This window comes from Miscanthus floridulus, chromosome 1 (assembly GCF_019320115.1).
Source record: "Miscanthus floridulus cultivar M001 chromosome 1, ASM1932011v1, whole genome shotgun sequence".
Classification (NCBI taxonomy): domain Eukaryota; kingdom Viridiplantae; phylum Streptophyta; class Magnoliopsida; order Poales; family Poaceae; genus Miscanthus; species Miscanthus floridulus.
In genome coordinates, this window is record NC_089580.1 from 200031605 (window position 1) to 200051014 (window position 19410).

The 19410-nt window shown below is 46.0% G+C and overlaps 2 protein-coding genes across 3 annotated transcripts; one reads left to right on the forward strand and one right to left on the reverse strand.

The window, feature by feature from the left end:
* Positions 1 to 8038: 8038 nt before the first annotated feature.
* On the forward strand, positions 8039 to 8581 carry LOC136469982 (uncharacterized). Its single transcript, XM_066467976.1, has one exon. It carries the CDS (start codon positions 8039 to 8041, stop codon positions 8579 to 8581), a length of 543 nt encoding a protein of 180 aa, XP_066324073.1.
* Positions 8582 to 12485: 3904 nt separating this feature from the next.
* Positions 12486 to 18245, reverse strand: LOC136450173 (homeobox protein BEL1 homolog). 2 transcript variants are annotated; one of them, XM_066450520.1, is made up of 6 exons: positions 18028 to 18245; positions 17376 to 17473; positions 16486 to 17273; positions 15139 to 15521; positions 14293 to 14353; positions 12486 to 13825 (listed from the first exon to the last, which is right to left on the reverse strand). In XM_066450520.1, the coding sequence occupies exons 3-6, from the start codon at positions 17239 to 17241 to the stop codon at positions 13118 to 13120; spliced, it is 1908 nt and encodes a 635-aa protein (XP_066306617.1). In that variant the 5' UTR covers positions 17242 to 17273; positions 17376 to 17473; positions 18028 to 18245; the 3' UTR covers positions 12486 to 13117. The 2 variants fall into 2 exon arrangements, with proteins under 2 accessions (XP_066306617.1, XP_066306625.1); XM_066450528.1 differs by lacking the exon at positions 18028 to 18245 and having other exon boundaries at positions 17376 to 17999.
* Between the last annotated feature and the right edge of the window lie 1165 nt (positions 18246 to 19410).

The window sequence follows — 19410 nt, forward strand, 5'->3', positions numbered from 1 at the left end:
CTTATATGCATTGCCAAAAATTAAACATATTGTATATTACAATGAATGCAAGGGATAACACAAGCTCAATTTTTAGTGAAGTTGCTAAAATCAAGTACATTGAGCTCATTCCGCAATCTACAAAATGTAGCCTCATCTAGCGGTTTAGTGAAGATATTCGCTAATTGATCTTCGGTTCTTACACCTTCTAGTGATATATCATTTTTAACAACATGATCTCTTAGATAGTGATGGCAGATATCTATGTGCTTGGTGCGAGAGTGTTGAACCGGATTATTTGTAAGTTTTACCGTACTTTCATTGTCGCACAAAAGAGGTACTTTTTCTAGAACTACACCATAGTCTAGCAAAGTTTGTTTCATGTATAATATTTGTGCACAACAAGCACCCGTAGCAATGTATTCTGCTTCGGCGGTGGATAAAGCCACACTATTTTGTTTCTTGGAGGACCAAGACACAAGTGATCTATCAAGCAAATGGCACCCTCCGAATGTGCTCTTTCTATCCACTTTGCATCCGGCATAATCCGAATCGGAATAGCCAACTAATTCAAATATAGCTCCTTTGAGATACCAAAGGCCAATGCTTGATGTGTGCTTAAGATACCTAAGAATTCTTTTTACGGCAATTAAATGTGTTTCCTTAGGACTAGCTTGAAATCTAGCACACATACAAACACTAAACATGATGTCGGGCCTAGATGCGGTTAAATATAACAAGCTACCAATCATAGAACGGTAGAGAGTTTGATCAACCGGGTTACCTCCCTCATCTAGGTCGAGATGTCCATTTGTAGGCATTGGTGTTTTGATTGGCTTACATTCATCCATCTTGAATCTCTTGAGAAGATCTTTTGTGTATTTCTCTTGAGAGATGAAGATGTCTTCTTTCATGTGCTTGACTTGAAAACTAAGAAAGAATGTAAGCTCACCAATTATGGACATCTCGAACTCCTTCGACATCAAGTCACCAAATTCTTTGCATGAGTCTTCATTTGATGATCCAAAGATGATATCATCAACATACACTTGACAAATGAAGATATGCCCATCAAGCTTCTTGGTGAATAGTGTGGTGTCGACCTTCCCAATGGTGAAGCCCTTCTCAATGAGGAAGTCCCGAAGGCGCTCATACCAAGCTCTTGGGGCTTGATTAAGCCCATATAGTGCCTTGAACAACCTATAAACATGATTAGGATATCTAGGGTCTTCAAACCCAGGAGGTTGATCAACATAGACTAGTTCATTAATAAAGCCATTTAAAAATGCACTTTTCACATCCATTTGATATAGTTTCATTTCATGATGTGATGCATATGCAAGTAGGATACGGATGGCTTCTAATCTTGCAACCGGTGCAAAGGTCTCTCCAAAATCTAAACCTTTAACTTGGGAGAACCCCTTTGCAACTAGTCTTGCCTTGTTCCTCACAACAACACCTTGATCATCTTGCTTGTTGCGGAACACCCACTTTGTTCTAATGACTCTTGCACCTTTTGGTCGCTCTTTAAGAGTCCAAACTTCACTGCGAGTGAAGTTGTTTAACTCTTCATGCATGTCATTGATCCAATCCAGATCTTTAAGAGCTTCTTCTACCTTGGTAGGCTTATAGCAAAAGACAAAAGAGTGATGAGCAATAAATGAAGTGAGTTTTTGAGATCGAGTCATTACACCCTTTGATGAACTCTCTATGATGAGATCTTGTGGATGATCTTATAGAAGAGGTGTATTTCTTCTATTGACCACTTGAGGAGGAGGTTGTGGAGCATCAACATCTTGTGCTTGTACCACCATTTGCTCATGGGACATATGAGTATCGTCATTTTCTACTCTCCCACCTTTTTCATCATCTTGTGGCACACTTGATGAAGAAGGTTGATCAATGACTTGTACATCATCTTCTTCATCTTTTGGCTTGATGTCTCTCACTAGAATATTCTTCATAGCCTCTCTCAATGGTTCATCACCTACATCATCAAGATTCTCATGTGCTCCTTGAGAGCCGTTAGATTCATCAAATTCCATATCATATGTTTCTTCAACCAAGCCGGTGGCATGATTAAATACTCTATGCTTTGGACTTTGATAAGTAACCAACAAGAAAACCAATATCACAACGTCTTTGGAACTTCCCTAGGTGTTGTCGCTTCTTATAGATGTAGCATTTGCAACCAAACACCCTAAAGAAGGAGACGTCCGACTTCTTCCCACTGAGCAACTCATAAGGAGTCTTGCCAAGGAATTTTTGAAGTAATAGGCGGTTTGATGCATAACATGCGGTGTTGATTGCTTTCGCCCATAGAGATTCGGGGGTGTTGTACTCATCTAGCATTGTCCTTGCAAGAGTGATCAAAGTCCGGTTCTTCCTCTCAACTACACCATTTTGTTGAGGAGCATAGGTTGCGGAGACTTCATGCTTGATCCCAACTTCATCACAATAAGCTTCAATGTTTGTGTTGTCAAATTCTTTTCCATTGTCACTTCTTATCTTCTTGAGCTTCACTTCAAATTCATTTTGAGCTCTCTTGGCAAACTTCTTGAAGCAAGATGCAACTTTGGATTTGTCATGAAGGAAGAATACCCATGTATACCTTGAATAGTCATCAACAATCACAAGACAATAGAGATTCTCTCCCAAACTCTTATATGTTGTTGGTCCAAATAAATCCATGTGTAGGAGTTCTAGCACTCTTGTGGTTGACATAAAAGCTTTAGTTGGATGAGTATTTGCAACTATGCACTACAAAGCTTGTCCTTCTCAAACTTCACATCCTTCAACCCTCTCACCAAATCATTCTTCATAAGCTTCTTGAGTGAGCTCATCCCAACATGAGCAAGTCTTCTATGCCATAGCCACACAAGTGTTGTTTTGGTGAATAGGCAAGTCTTCAAATTTGCATCTTCGGAGGTGAAGTCCACTAGATATAAGTTGTTGTATCTAAATCCATTGAATATCACTTGATTGTCATCTACCTTGGATACAACAACCTCCTTCTCGGTGAACAAGCATTGGACACCAAGATCACACAATTGTCCAACAGATAGCAAGTTGAAGCTCAATGAAGCAACATAGAGCACATTAGAGATGGAATGATCATTTGATATTGCCACTTTGCCCAATCCTTTAACCTTGCCCTTTGAGTTATCTCCAAATGTTATTTTCTCTTGTCCATCTACCTCTTCATCTAGTGAGGTGAACATACTAGTATCACCGGTCATATGTTGAGTGCAACCACTATCAATAACCCAATGACTTCCATCGGTCTTGTAGTTCACCTACACACAAGAGATTCAAGCTTTAGGAATCCAAACTTGTTGAGGGCCCTTCACCTTCTCAACAAGTGACTTAGCCACCCAAATCTTCTTAGGCCTATTCTTATTAGGGGGACCTAAGAACATGACTTTTATCTTTCCACTAGAGTCCTTTCTAAGCATGTAGTGAGCATTGAAGGCAAAGGGTCTAGCATGCTTAGGCAAGGGTTGTGGCGGTGAAGTTTGACACTCATGAGCAAAGTGACCTTCTTGTCCACACTCAAAACATCTCTTTGGCTTTGGCTTTGGCTTTGATTGTTGTTGTTGGACTTGAGCCTTCTTCTTCTCTATACTTGTCACATATCCAATGCCACTTCTATCCATCTTCATGATGGTATTCATGAGTAGCTCACTTTGGAGGTGCTTGCCTCTAGCAAACTTGCTCAATCCAATCTTGAGATGCTCTTTCTCCAACTTGAGCTTCTTATTTTCTTCCTTTAGAGCATCATCTTTCTTCTCTTCCTTGAGCTTCTTGTTTTCTTCTTTGCGCTTCTCATTCTCAAGAATCAACTCTTCGTCATGATCAAGAGTTTCTAGCACAATGGTGTTGTGGCTTTTGATTTCTTCAAGATCTTTCATGAGCTTCTCATTTGTGTTCTTGAGCTTGACATATTCATCATAGTCATTGCACTCAACCACTTGCTTGCCTTTGCCACTAGATCTTTGCTCAATGCTCTCATCAATCAAATCATCACATGATGTAGCTATATCAATCTTAACAACATGGTTAGTAGTATCATGTGGCTCATTTGGTAGAAATTCTTGAGCAATGACAAGAGTATCATGATTGATCTTAAGAGTTGTATACTCATCTTTTAGCTTGTTGTGACTAGTGATGAGCTCATTGTGCACCCACTCAAGTTTATCATGTTTATCTTTAAGCTCTTTCTTAGAAGATTTGAGCTCCTTGAGTTTGGATGATATAGCATCATTAGTTTCTCTAAGCTCATCATTGGCCTTTTCTAATGTATCGCACTTAGCTAAGAGTGAATCATTTTTAACATCAAGCTTTTCATTTGTAGCTCTACTCTTTCTAATGATCTTAGTGTATTTTCTTAGTATTTTGACAAGATCATCATATGTAGGTGAATCATCATCATCGCTATCGCTATCATCGTCACTAGCTTGCTCATCATCACTACTATCATCATTCTTAGTTACCTTGCGTTCACCCTTGGCTATAAGCCATAGGTGTGTAGAGGATGATGGCAATGGTGGCGGTGAAGATGCAAGATCAATAGCAATGGCGGCCACCTTCTCATTGTCACTATCATCATCGGATGATCCACTTGATGAATTAATGTCCGTGAGCCAATCACCGACAATGTAGGCCTTTACACTCTTCTTCTTCTTCTTGTAGAAGTCCCTCTTTTTGCCATCTCTCTTCTTGTATGGCTTATTCTTTTTCTTCTCATCTTTATCTTCATTGCTTGAGTCATCTTTCTTGCCCTTGTTCTTGTTCTTGAACTTGTCTTTCTTGGGCTTTGTGCATTGATGAGCTAGATGGCCAAGTTCGCCACAATTGTAGCAATCCATCTTGGAGATTGGCTTTTTTCTTGTGCTAGTGAAGAACTTCTTCTTGCCGTTAAACTTGATGCCACTCTTGTTTAGCTTCTTTAGCATCTTGGCGGTATTCTTCACCATGAGAGTAAGACTTTCTTCATCATCTTCTTCATCACTTGAGCTCTCATACTCAAGTCTTGCTTTGCCCTTATCTTGGCTAGCTTTGAATGCTAAGTCCTTCTCTTTCTTCTTTGTAGAGGATGAGCCATCTTGTGGCGTGATGTGCATGTACATCTCATGAGCATTGATCTTTCCCAAGATTTATGTTGGTGTAGCGGCGGAAAGATCACCTTGATGTAGCACGGTCACAATGTGCCCATATTTGTCAATGGGGAGGACACTTAAGATCTTTCTCACAACGTCAAATGGTGACATTTGAGTAAGTCCAAGCCCATTGACTTTCTCTACAAGAACATTTAAATGAGAGTACATCTCATTAGCACTTTTTTTGGGAAGCATTTCAAATGCATTTAGCTTTTTAATCACAAGATGATAGCGTTCCTCACGCTCACTCTTGGTTCTCTCATGGAGCGCACAAACGTTTGACCATAGTGCATGGGCGTCTTTGTGGTTCCTTACACGATTGAACACATCTTTGCAAAGGCCTCTAAAGATGGTGTTGCGAGCCTTTGCATTCCATTTTTCATAATTAACCTCATCGCCTTGTAGGTTAGTAGCATCCCAAGGTTTTGGGAAGCCTTGTGAGGTGGCTCTAAGAATACCAACGTCTAGAGCTTTTAAGTACGCCTCCATGCAGATTTTCCAATATAGAAAGTAATCTCCCTCAAAGATAGGAGGAGGTCCATCCCCGTGAAACATCTTGCTCTAAGCGGTTAAGCTTAAAAACGTGAGCATGAGGCTCTGATACCAATTGAAATGATCAAGATACCTAAGAGGGGGGGTGAATTGGGCTAATTCTAAATTTTCTTGCAATAGTCAAATCCTACGGTTAGCCCAATTAACCCCTTGTGCCTAGAAAAGTGTTTCTATTAATCTAACGCACAACGGACTTGCAACGTATGTTCCAAACTTACTCTAGCATGGCAATTCTATGAATATAAAGACAAGTATTGAATTGCTCAAAGTAAATGCTCAAAGTAAATAGAGAGAGGAACGCGGCGATGTTTTGCCAAGGTATCGGAGAGTCGCCACTCCCCACTAGTCCTCGTTCGAGCACCCGCACAAGGGTGTAGCTCCCCCTTGATCCATGCAAGGATCAAGTGCTCTCTATGGGTTGATTCTTCGACACTCCGTCGCGGTGAATCACCCAAAGCCGCTCACAACTTGAGTTGGGTCACCCACAAGCTCCGCTGGGTGATCACCAAGCTCCCAATCACCACCAAGCCATCTAGGTGATGGCGATCACCAAGAGTAACAAGCATGAACTCTCACTTGACCACACGAAGCCTAATGAGAAGATGGATGCACACTTGGCTACTCTTGATTCACTAATGAGGCTACTCTCTTGGATTCTCAAATCTCAATCACCTAACTAGGACCTTGCTCTTCTTGGCACTCACAAACATGTTTCTCAGCTGTTGGAATGAGCAAAAGTAACTCCACACACGAGTGGAGCTTCTATTTATAAGGCAGCCTGAAAAACGAACCATTATAAGCTTCTGCGGGGTGACCGGACGCTCCGGTCGTGTTGACCGGATGCTCCGATTAGTTCAACCCATGAACTAGTGAAAATGTGTTGACCGGACGCTGGCAGGGTCCGGTCACTACTGACCGGATGTGTTCGGTCGCATTAAACCCTTACTGGAACCTTACTGGACTCGACCGGACGCTGAACCCCTAGGGTCTGATCAGTACTAACCGGACATGTCCAGTCATAGATTCCCTTCTCTAGAACCTTACTGGAGTCGATCGGATGCTGCTTTTCAGCGTCCGATCACTTGACCTCTCCAGCGTCTGGTCGCACCGAACGCAGTCTATTGATCAAATGAACTGACCGGACCCTGTGGTCAGCGTCCGGTCAGTATTTGACCCTCCATTCACTTCCAACTCTTGATCATATGTGAATGAAGTTTGCTCCAAAGGATCTTAGGCATTCATAGGAGCTACCTAGAGCTAGTTTTAACAAGTGTGCACCACACTTAACTCACTATACTCACCTAGGTCAAGCTACCTGTCCATACCCCCCTTAATAGTATGGCCAAAGGAAAAAACAAAGTCCTAAACTACTCTAAGTGTCACTCCAACTCCAATCGACACTTAGAACTAGTCATCCTTAACCTTGTCGTCCATCCTTTGAAAATCGAAACGATTTCCATCGTAGGGGCATGACAACTTTGATTGCCCAATTGATCTCCATTACCATGACCTAACTTACTTGTCTCTGCAAAACACATGTTAGTCATAGTAATCTTGTATTGTCATTAATCATCGAAACCCAACTAGGGGCCTAGATGCTTTCAACCTTCATCTGCGGCATAATCTGCGAGGCGCTTGTCCACATGCTTAGCCATGAGACCCCACACACGACGTGGGAGCTCTTGGACGTTGCCACCTAGTACGCCACCGGCGAGGAGGTCGTCTAGGCCAACTTCAGCGGGTAAGCCAAGGCCACCGGCCACCTCAGTGGTGGCGATGGCACTGATGATCCCGCCTCATCCCAGTGACACCACTATAGGAGAAACATGGATCGGAAGCATCGTGGGGAGGAGATGGTCGCCGCGGCCGACCACGCCGCCAGACCTTAGCCCATCGGGTGCGCTACATACCCGAAACACTTCGAGAAGGCGCTCGAGTCACCCTACCCATTCCATGGGGGGTAGGCAAAGCATCTTCTCAAGGACTATGCCACCATGAAGGGCTACATCTATAGCACCCTCGGCCAATAGGGCAAGGCCTAGAAGCCTGCCCTAAAGGCCGATGACCCAGCGGACGGCATCTAGGAGGAAGACAACGAGTCCCCTGAGGTCGAGCTCTGCCTTATGATCTTTGGGGGCTCCCAGGCGTATGAATCCCACCAGCAGTGCCACATCCCCAAGCAGGAGGTCAACGCCGTCCACACCCTCGTAGCCCCAACGCGGCTCCGGTGGTCCTAGACGGCCATCGCCTTCGACCAAGAAGACCATCCCGATTGTGTCCCCCATCTAGGGCGCTACCCGCTCGTGGTCAGCCTAATTGTGGGCACCACGCGCCTCACCAAGGTGCTGATGGACAGGGGCAGCGGCCTCAATATACTCTACGCCAGCACCGTCGATAAGATGGGCATCCCTCGGAGCAGCCTGTGCCCCAGCAAGGCACCGTTCTATGGGATCATGTCAGGGAAGGAAGCTGTGCCCCTTGAGCGCATCTGGCTCAACATCACCTTCGGCCAGCTGTACAACTTCCACAAGGAGCCACTCACCTTCGAGGTCGTCGACTTCCCCGGTGTCTACCATGCCATCCTCAGTCGACCGTGCTTTGCCAAGTTTATGGCCGTCCCCAACTACACCTATCTCAAGCTCAAGATGTCCAGCCCAAAGGGGGTCATCATCGTCGAGGGCAGCTTCGAGCAAGCCTACTACTACAAGCAAGACTGTGTTGCCCAGGTAGCCACGCTCGTCGCCTCCTGTGCTCCCGACGGCCCTAGCCGCGATGCAGAACAGAGTGTCAGAACAAAGCAGTCGGACGACGCCCATGCTTCTTTGGCTCTAGACACCTCGACGTTCCACAGCGCACTGCTGCAAGGCCCTCCTGGACTCCGGTGCATGTAGACCATAAACTAAACCCCCAAACCGCCTTGTACCCGACCTATCTCGTTATATAAGGGATATGGTCGGATCTAGAGGAGAGGATCCCAATTTGATCATCAGACACTCCATTCCATTCCATCTGCCTCTACTCTGCACCAAGAGCAAGGCAACCTAGAGAGGGGCACCAAGAGCTCCTCCTCCACTGCATCCCGTTGTCTCCTTCCTCTCCGACGAGGGGGAGACTCCACCAGCGATGAGGCAACCTTAGGATTAGCACCAAGCTAACCCCCTACCAAATCTTCATCATTTATACTCTGTTGTAACCTCCTAGATTTTGGGTTCTCTTGAGTATAAGGATCATCAGCTGCTGGACGTAGGGACTGAATTGGCCTGAACTAGGATAAACCATTGCGTATTCTCTACGTAATTCTTGTGTTCCTAAGTCCACCTGAGCCACCGTAGAACTCGTGCTCTGACACTGACTCGAACAACATGCTTACCGCGGTTTCGGCCCCGCGACACCGATGATTCCATTAGAAAGAATTGGGTAATACAAATTTCTCAAAGTAATCCACAACCAATAGGGTTTCAAACAGGTGATGCCTAATCGTCTAGGATTCAACAAACCCAAGGGTAACAAATCAAAATTGAAGATCGAGATGATGCTCACAAGGTCAACCACTCACTGCAACTCAATGCCCCTCAAAGACGTCGACAAATCCAAATCAAAATAAGCAAGAGAGGGAGAGGGGAGCACTAGTGTATTTGTCTTGAGTTAGGTCTAAGTGACCGAATGATGTGAGAATGTGTGTGTGGGGTGACGAGGACATCACTCCTATGGATACACACAACACTCTTCAAGTTGCTACGCGAGGAGCAATTACTAGAGCACGAGCATGGCAAATAAATCTACAGTTGACCTCGTTCCTATGCACTTTATTTCATGATGGTGTGAATAGGTTGCTACCAAATGATATTATTATTATTATTATTATTATTATTATTATTATTATTATTATTATTATTATTATTATTATTATTATTATTATTATTATTATTATTATTATTATTATTATTATTATTATTATTATTATTAGGAAATATTTAGACGATAAGGAAGTACATGGGAAAAGGCATGGAGGCGGAAAAGGCCCCATCTTTCAGCTAACTGTTATTGTGTAAAACAGGCAAGTCCTGGAAATTTGAGCAAAGACCAGAATTTCCATCCCCTAGGAAAGTAACGGTGTATGCACAGTTTGAACTCGAAAGAGTATTAGGTCCGTGAAATTTTGATCCCTTGATTGGGAATTCCAACGTGGAATTAAATCAAACCTTGATTCGAATTCCCAATACACAAGCAAAATATATGACCCCTCAGTAGTCGCGTCACGTTTGAGAAGTATCCACACTACTGAAAAATTAAAACTGATTTAAACTAAAACTGATTGTTTTATAGATCCTATTTTTCTTGTTGGCTCATGTGTTGTTTTGATGGTGGGCACAAATTTCCGTGTTGGGTTACTATGGCAAGGGTGGAAAATTGAATCTGATGTCATCGAATTTTTCATGTCGATGTCAACGAAATTTCTTGTCGACATCGTAGCGACAAGGAAATTGCTTCACTGACAAGAAAATTCATCAACTAACAGAGAAATTTTATTTTTCTATCGCATTTGTTCTGTCGGTGTACCGATAGAGAAATGCATTTTCTAACTTTTCTGTCAATTTTTTGTATTTCCCTGTCAGTTTCACACACCAATAGGGAAATTTTGGTCTCCATTAGTGCAAGAATTTTTTTATAATGTCTATGTTTTGGTTAGATACCTTTGAAGACTTAGACACTTGCAGTTGACTTGATCTCAACCCCTCTTAATAGTATGACTTGCCTAATACTTAAGAAAAGTTCAAACGAATTTACAGAAGACTAAAGATTCCATAACCATGTCCACTCCCCGTAAACTTTATTATGTACCCCTTCCATAAAAAAAGTTATGTTTTCTTATTTTTGGTGAAAGGATCAAAGGACCAAGGATATCGCCTAGAGGGGGTTGTTTGTTTGTGGGTTTGGGTACAGTTAACTAGTACTTGTCTTAAAAAAGGTGTTTTACCCCTACCTCACGTATAAAGATGGCAATGGGGACCCGCGACCCGATACCCGACGGGTATTTACTCCATTAGGGTCTAAATATGAACTAAACACACTACCCACGGGTACGTAAATAGACCAAACCCTTCACCCATCGGGTACGCGGGTATGGGTATGTTCTAGCAGTCCCCGTAACCGTTTACCCATGGGTGAAAAATACCCGGCCAACTGAAAGAGATCAATGCTCCGTGGTTAGACTACAGATTCTGAAAAGTAATGTAAGTAGAGAGAAACAAATATGCTTGCCAATAACCTTGGTTATATTTGGTGCAAAAACCATAGCAATGTTGCGAGCATTCATCTTGTTGTAGCTTTCATTTTCCACCACATCTGCCATGAGATTGATGGCCCAGTCAAGCAATGCTGCTTCAACAGGAGGTAGGGTACTTACAAGATGGCTACACTCTTCTTCAGTGTTGCAGTGCATCACTTGTTCTGGAGTCAACGAGTCCAATACTCCACTTGAAAGTTCTCGAAACCATGTCTATAATCAGTAACTTCTACATTAATCATGACTAATGTAGAGGAGAAACTAAATGGAAATGAATCTTAATTTGCAGAAGATATTATTAAATGCTATTATTTGTCTAATTTTATGTGCTCTGGTTAGTGGTTGTTCCTGTTGAATTGTTGATTTTCATGTGCGTGAATAAATTGTTGGCGGGTACGGGTGACCCGACGGGTATGATTTACCCGGCCGGGTATGGGTCTGGGGAAAATTACCCACCCATGACGATATGGGTATTCTGATGGTACCAAATTTTTATGATGGTGATAGGTCTGGGGTGGCCATACCCGATGGGGATTTACCCATTGCCATCCTTACTCACGTACGAGGACGAAACTTGAATATGTAAAGCACGATGCTAGTGACGAAGGTGTTCCTGAGATAACAGCATTTGCTATATGATGGACATCTTTTGTTCTTCTTCCTGTTGTGACGCTAGAACTTTCAGATACGATAGTGACATCCTACCTGACCAAATCCTGGAAGCTGTACACAAATCCGTCATTGTGGTCTCAACAAAAATAATTAAAATTTTGCTTAAGTATGCCTAATGATTGCTGGTTGCAGTGTTTGGGCAGTGCAAGCAACCCGACGATTAACTACGATTACGATCGACATCTTTTATGTATTTTACATACCTGCCGGTCTTTCTTTCTTTTTTTTATTATTTCTGTAGAAAAACTCGTTGATATTTACTCACTTGTGTTAACTATATATATTTGATTCTTCACGCTGCTGCATATGTTAATTCAAATGGCAACTTCATCCAACCATAGATATAAATAAGTCATCTACATTTGTACAAAGTTAAACTTTTTTTAACATTGGTTGACTAGCATACGTCATCTAACAAAAACATATTACCTTAAATGAAGAGAGTAAATTATGCTTTATGAAAGTTTTTTATACTGAAATCAGATTATACTAATTAATCTTGCGTGGTTAACCTATATAAAATTTATGGTCAAAGTTAAAATAGTAATTTATTAGAATTTAGGATAAACCAATGAACTTATATTAACACAGTTGGGGAAAGTATTTATTACTGATTTTTCACGCCTACATCCATGCATTAATGACTCATTTATGCTTTGACAGTAGTGTCATAAGTTTATTTTTGCTGCTAGGATTCAATCCTGGCGCATATTGCATGCATGTTCGCAAGCTGCAGTAGGGTGACTCTTCTCTCCTTCACTGCCATGCCTTAGGTAAACTACTATCATGGTTGGATTAACTAAACTAAGTTGATAGTTGTTAAAAAAAACTCTAGCTGATCTAAACAGTCTAGCTTATACTCCAACATATAAAAAGCGATATAAAAAAACTATAAAAAGCTACAGTAGCTATTAACTAGCTCTCTCACCTTATAAAAAGTTAAACCTATCCAAAGGAGACCTACACCAGGCACCAGCCACATATGACCTGATGAAAATTCTGTCAGGAACATCATATCGCCTGGCATAAATTGAGCTGTTGAATCCTTCACCAATTTGACAAACAATAATGCAATTTAAGCTGCATGCATGGGCGTTTCAACTACGCAGTTACGGCGGGCTACTACTACTATCTAGCTGCACCTGCGCGCGTCCAAACTGCTCGCGATCCGAAATCCGATCGATCTGTACACGCTACATATATATATAACTGTCAGCTAGCTAACCCCGGCCAAACCGCGCGCCGGCGTCGACGAGCGGCGGTGGCGTTCGAGACCAAGAGCGGCATGAGCCAGGCAAGCAACAAGCCAAACAAATCAGGTGTACACAGCGCGCGCGAGTGCATGCCATGCAACCGGCAGCAGCGGCACCCGTAGGTAGCTAGGCACCGGCACGACGTCCCCATCGGTCACAACTCACTCGGAGCTAGAGCTCGCGAGGGGCCGACCGCCGATGGGTGGTGGATCAGATCACCCGGCCAGGTCACGCAGGAGGTGAAACCCGGCGCCCTGCAGGCTCCGGTAGTGCTCCTGCCCGTGCTGCGCCGCCTCGCCGTCGATGCTGGCGCCGCCGAACTGGACGTGGTGTTGTCCCGGGTGCAGGCCGCCGCCCATCTGATGGCCGGCCGTCGTCGTCGTCGTCGGAACGAACAGGTACCCCGAGGCGGCGCCGTGGTGGTGGTGAGCGGGCGGCGGCGGGGCGCCGAACGCGATGTTGACGCCGCCGCCGTCGTGGGAGTCGTGCTGCTGCAGGCCCAGTGTGAGGGACACGCCGCCGCCCCCGCTGAAGCCCCCGCCGGCGTGGTGGCCGCCGCCACCACCGTACGCGTCAAAGTCGGGGTGGTCCATGATGCCGAAGTTCTCGAGCGGCCGCGCGGCGGCTCCCGCGCGCGAGCCGCCGATGTTGACGACCGAGGCGAGCGAGCCCGCGTCGTGCAGGAGCTGTGCCCGTGTCGGCTTCCGGTCGACGACGACGGCGCCGTTGTCCCCGCAGCCATCATCAGCCGCCTCGGCGGCGGCGTTGCTCGGGTTAGGGTTGTTGCTGACGACGCCCTGCTGCTGGTCCCCACCGCTGCCGCCGTCTTCCAGCTGGCCTTCGGCCTTCATCTCCTCGACGTACATCTCCTCCACCATTGGCTTCCAGAGCCTGACCCGCGCATTGATGAACCAGTTGGACACCTGCGGCATGGGAATGCAAGCATGCTGTCATCGCGTACGTCGTTGTAGTGAGAGCTACGCGGATCATGGACGCTTAAACAAAGAATCTTTCGTCGAGACATTTGCAACGCAGAAGAGGACATGGCACGACCATGACATGGCAACCAATGAATTGATGTGTCATCTACGCGACGCGGACGATCGAAAGAATCATCGTCATCAGCAGGACGCAACACGCAATCGCGTATAAGTAGTGTAATCAGTTTGGCACACGCATATTATCATATTCTTCAATTCAAACGTATAATGCCCGATCGATGCAAACAACACGGCAATATAAATATAATGTTGAAATTTCAACCTTTCTTGCGTTTATTTACTTATATTTAAGTTTGAATTTATTTTATAGTGACGTGGATGATACATATAGATAGTTTCTCGTTCAGCTGAAGTAGCTATAGCCAGTGTGTGTGTTGGCACGTACGTACCTGGCTCCGTGAGAGGCCCGTCTGGCGAGCCAGGATATGCTTGTCCACGTCGCTTGGATACCTGTGAGATGATATGAGATACGGACAGAATATTAATTAAGTTTGGGGCTCCTTGTTTATTTTTTCTGAAAAAAAATACTAACAACACTAGCGCATGCATGAAGTAGTAGTATGCATTCAATTTGTGTGAATGAAAAGATATACATATATGATGCTCGTGATGGAGCTCAAACGCAGATTAATTAAAAGCTATAGTATTACACATGCATGAAGAAAAACATGAGGAAGTCAGGTAGCTAGCTGGTGGCTTTGCATCACTGAATTAGTAAGGACGCATGACATTACGTCTATGCTTAAGTAGCATCTGGTGGACAAATTTGGCTCATGGCCATTTGAGCAAGCATTTGATGCGCAGTACCGGCCAAGACAAACTGTGGCCCGGAAAGAACAATGCTGCGGCCTGTGGAATAAATCGTTCCAAGAAAACTAAGCCGACTGGAAGATACCATCTATCACACAACTAATGGTCACGCGCTAACGAATTGCGTTAGCTAGTAGTAGCCTGTACCACTGACAAGCTTAGTGACGTGAGATAGCTTGCTTGGTAGCTCGATTGCTAGCTGCTTAACACTAGCCCTTGCACTTGTGTTCAGTTCATATATAAAAAACTGTAGTAAGCAGCAGCAGCAGCTTATAAAATATATAAAACCGATTGAAAATCTTACCTACCCTTGTAATAATAAGCCCTAACAAAGTAACATGATCAAACTAAAATTCAGAATATATAGTAGGCCGGAGTAGAAAAAAAAAACATGGAAGGGAAGTGCATCGATCATGCATGCTTACGGGTGCAGGAAGTGCTCGAAGAGCCATGCCCGGAGGATGGTGACTGCGCGCTCGGGGAGTCCGCGCTGCGGGCGCCATGGGTGGCTCTCCATCATGCCGCCCTGGGTGAGCGCCTTCTGCTGGCGGATGCACTGGTCCAGCACCCTCAGCCGCGGAGTGTCCCCGCGCGTCATCCCGGGCACCGCCACGTCCTTCTCCCCGAGCGCCCTCCGCGCCGCCTGCAGCTGCGCCACCACGCCGTCCCGGAGGCTCCGGAAGTGCCGCGAGATGGTGCGCCACGCCAGCGCCGTGTACGCCGCCGCCGCGCGCTCTCCGGCCACCGCCTCGAACCCGCCCACCAGCGCCCGCATCTGCTCGCAGTACCGACGGTATCTCCGGTCCACCTGCATATGTTGTGCACGCGAACCATGCAAGCAATGCAACCTTGTCAGCACCGTATGTACGAGTACATGACGATGGCTACATATGTACAATACACCAATTTTTACAGACGCATTCCGTACGTGCATACTTTTCCACTCCTACTGGTTGCTCCACTAGCTAGATTCGTAGCACTAGTACGCAACAAGTACTACCACCACAGGCGCGCAGTAACAAGTGAGGGCCGGCCAATGTAACAACTGCTGGTACAGTAACTTGCAGAGGTCGTCCACACAAGAGCCACTGCCCACTTCCACTGCTGCCTCTGCCGCCCTTCTGGTGACCCACCCACCCCCATAGAACTAGAACTCTGCAGCTGCGACTGCGAGGTCCAATTCACATGCATGAGCTAGCCGAGCCGATCGAGCTGCAGCTGCCTGGTGCAACAGGTGATCGAGCACAGTACCAGTAAAAACTGCCTGTGACTACTGTGCGATGGAGCCGAGGCATGGGCGTGCAAAGAAGGCAGTGTAGGTAGCAGCGTGCAGAAGCGAAAGGCAGCAGGTCCTTGCACTCCCAGAGTCATGGCGCTGTGCAGAGACTGTGCGCGCGAGTCTGCCGCAGGCTGCACAGCACAGCTGCATGGCATGTATGACCGGCCGGCTACTACGGCTAGGGAGGGGACCCCCCCAGTGCCCCCAGCGTAGATAGACGCAAGATACCTAAGGTGGGCGACAGGGCGAGAGAGAATAGAGGTTTCCAAAAGCGAAGGGCGAGGCCCCAGAATGGCGTCCCTTGCCTGCCCTAGTCGCAGGTGCACCCTTCCGGCAACCATAATTGAACTCCTAGTACTTTCTTTCCTGTTAGCTTTTTTTCTTATTCTCCGTCCCCCTCCTCAGATTCGTCTTGGAGCAGAGCCTAATCATGGATTAGCTAGCGAGCGAGCGAGCGAGACCCGAGCTGCCTTGCTTGCGAGCTAGAGCTCACCTCTTCCAGCATGATGTAGAGCTTGTCCTTGAGCCGCTGCAGCTCCAACGCGTCCATGGCCTGGATCTGCGGCGACGGCGCCCACGAGGCCGACGACGACGACCCCTCGCCGCCGTCTTCTTGCTGCTGGTGGTGGTGCGAGGACAGCTTTGCGTCGGCCTTGGCGCGCTTGCTGGAGGCGGCGGCGCTGCTGCTGCTGTCCACGGGGAGGCTGCAGAACTCCTGCAGGACCTGCTGCGCCGGGACGAGGAACCTGGAGCCGCGCAGGTGCCACGCGTGCTGCGGCTGCGGCCCCTGCGGCGAGTAGTCGTGCTGCTGCACCCACACCGCGGGCGTCGGCTGCTGCTGATGGTACCGGGACGACCCGCCGCCGAGGTGCTGCTCGTGCAACGTCGTCACGCCCACGCCGCCGCCGTCCGGCCGGCACAGCGATAGCGACAGCGGCGCCTGTTGGCTCGGATGCTGCTGCTCGCTCAGGAAGCGCATGGTGGCGTCGTCCGTGGAGCCGCTACCGTCTGGCTCCGCCCTCGTGTCGTCGTCGAGGAGTACACCGGCCTTGCTGTGGACGTGGCCGTGGCCGTGATGATGATGGTGGTGTGCCGCAGCGGGCATGGTGGCCAGGCCACGCATGCCGAGGTACTCCATGTCGGCGTGCAAGCCATAGAGCTCCGGCGCCCCGTCGTCGTCATCCATCGCCGTGGCGCCCGCCGCCGCCGAGAAGTAGTCAGCGAAGCCCAGGCTGGGGTCGTGCGCCATCTCGGTCGATCGGCCGGTAGCTGTTCTCTTGGCTTAAAGCACGCACAACACAACGCAGCAACCAGCAAATTAAGCGCAGCTGAGGGAGGGAAGCACGGGAAAGGGATAGGAACACAAGGAAAGGGAGAACTCACTTTTTGTGTTGTCGTGCAAAGTGGCTGTCAGGCAGCTGGAGCTTCAGTGTTTCAGAGAAGGAGAGCGCGGCCGACCAGATAAATCTTTCCTGACATAGCTACAAGAAGTGGGAGAGGTAGTTAGTGCTCAGCAGCAGCAGCAGAGACCAGCGGCCGGCCAGCACTGATCCATGGCGCTAGCTACTGATACTAGCTAGCTCATCGACCAGCCCAGACGGCATGCATGATCATCGAGAGGAACACATACACATACACATACACATACACAAAGACACTGATATACCAGAGAAAATATATATCGTATAATGAGAAAGAAAGAAAGAAAGAAAGAAAACAGAAGCAAGCTAATTAAGTCAAATAAGATGAGCTGCAAGTAGCAATCGGGCGGGCAAGAATAGCAGCACTAGCAGCTAGCAGATAGCTAGGCCCCCTTTACCTCGGGCAAGCAAGAATCTTGCTTTGTGTTGGGAGGGCAAGGGAAAAGGAGGAAATTGGGATCAAAAGGCAGGGTGATTTGGACGCTCAGGTCTTAAAGAAACCAACCAAACCAAAGATCTCATCGCAAAAAAAAAGCAAGCAGGCGGGGAGGGGAGAGTAGAAAACGGGAAAAGGGTGGGGGCGACGGAACGGATGGCAGCAAAAGCTAGCATACATGGCGATTGGCGAGCGAGCTGATGAGCTGCTGCTGGGCTCTCCCGACTCTGGACCTCGGAGGAGGGGGAGGGTGGTTGCCGCGTCAAGCTCTCGCCCCGCACCTGGCCTGTGCCGCTCCTACTCCTACTCCTTCTCCTACTTGGCTACTTCTACTTCGCCGCGATGCAGCTGCTATGCTACCAGTCCAGTCTGCAAATATCTGCGTGCTGGAGCTGGACTCGCGAGTGGTGCGCTAGCACCAGTATTTGTATGTATCTGGAGGGCCGGGGGTAATTGCGTCACCTCGGCCCGGCCGGATATTTAATGTATTAATTAAACTGATGGTTACTATTAGTATCCTTTTCATTTTCGCTAAATATATATACACGTATACTTCCTTGGTTCCAAAATGTAAGTCGTTATCCTAAGTCAAATTTCCCTGACTAATTTAACTATTTTTTTCTTATAGAAAGTGCACACACATCCTGGACATAAATTAGTCTGTCAAATCTACTGCGAAATAAGGTGCATTTGTTTTGTAACTTAAATGTTTGTATTTTTCTCTATAAGCTTAGTCAAAGTTAAATAAACTGAGTCAAAGCTAGAGAAAAATGGAAATGACTTGTATTTTGAAGCTGCTGGAGTATCCACTACTACAGGGGAAACTACTTAGTTTGCTATGTGTACCTTCTTGGCGTAGAGCCTAGAAAGGGAGGGTGCATGATCCAACTTAATGGCTACATTCATTCGAATAACTAAATTGTTTGGAGACGTTCTAACTTGTAAAGAGTTGACTTGTTTCTTGTGAAGCATAAGTTACATTTTGGATCTATTGAATTCAAAGTCCATACTGACAACAACAAGAGAGAAAATCAAATCAATCACTAACATTTAAATCTCACTTCTCGGTTAGACTATCGTTGCCATTGAAGGCACAAACTTAGTACTTAGCGTATACTTCCTCCATAATGAAAATTTTATGATACCCAAAAACTGTTGTTGGATTTGTTATAGAATGTATTTTCATAATATACCTATTTAGTGTCATAAATATTAATACTCATTTTTACAAATTTTGTCAAACTTTGGATAGTTTTACTAAGAAAAGACCTAGAATTTCATCCTTTTGGAGGTAGTACATGGACACATAAAAGATGTACATTGACCTTTCAATAGAATGAAATGCTACACAATATGAGAAATTTGAGTACAAACATGACTCAATTCTATGTAATATATGGTATATATGGTCCATTTACGTGTATTCAGTTGGACAATTTCTATCTCTGTTCTTACCTTAATTACCTAGGTGTATGTATGGTCCATTTACGTGGTATATTTGTTGATATATTGATCAATATCCATGCTTGGGATTTTGAAATTGACTTGGTGATGAGGATGA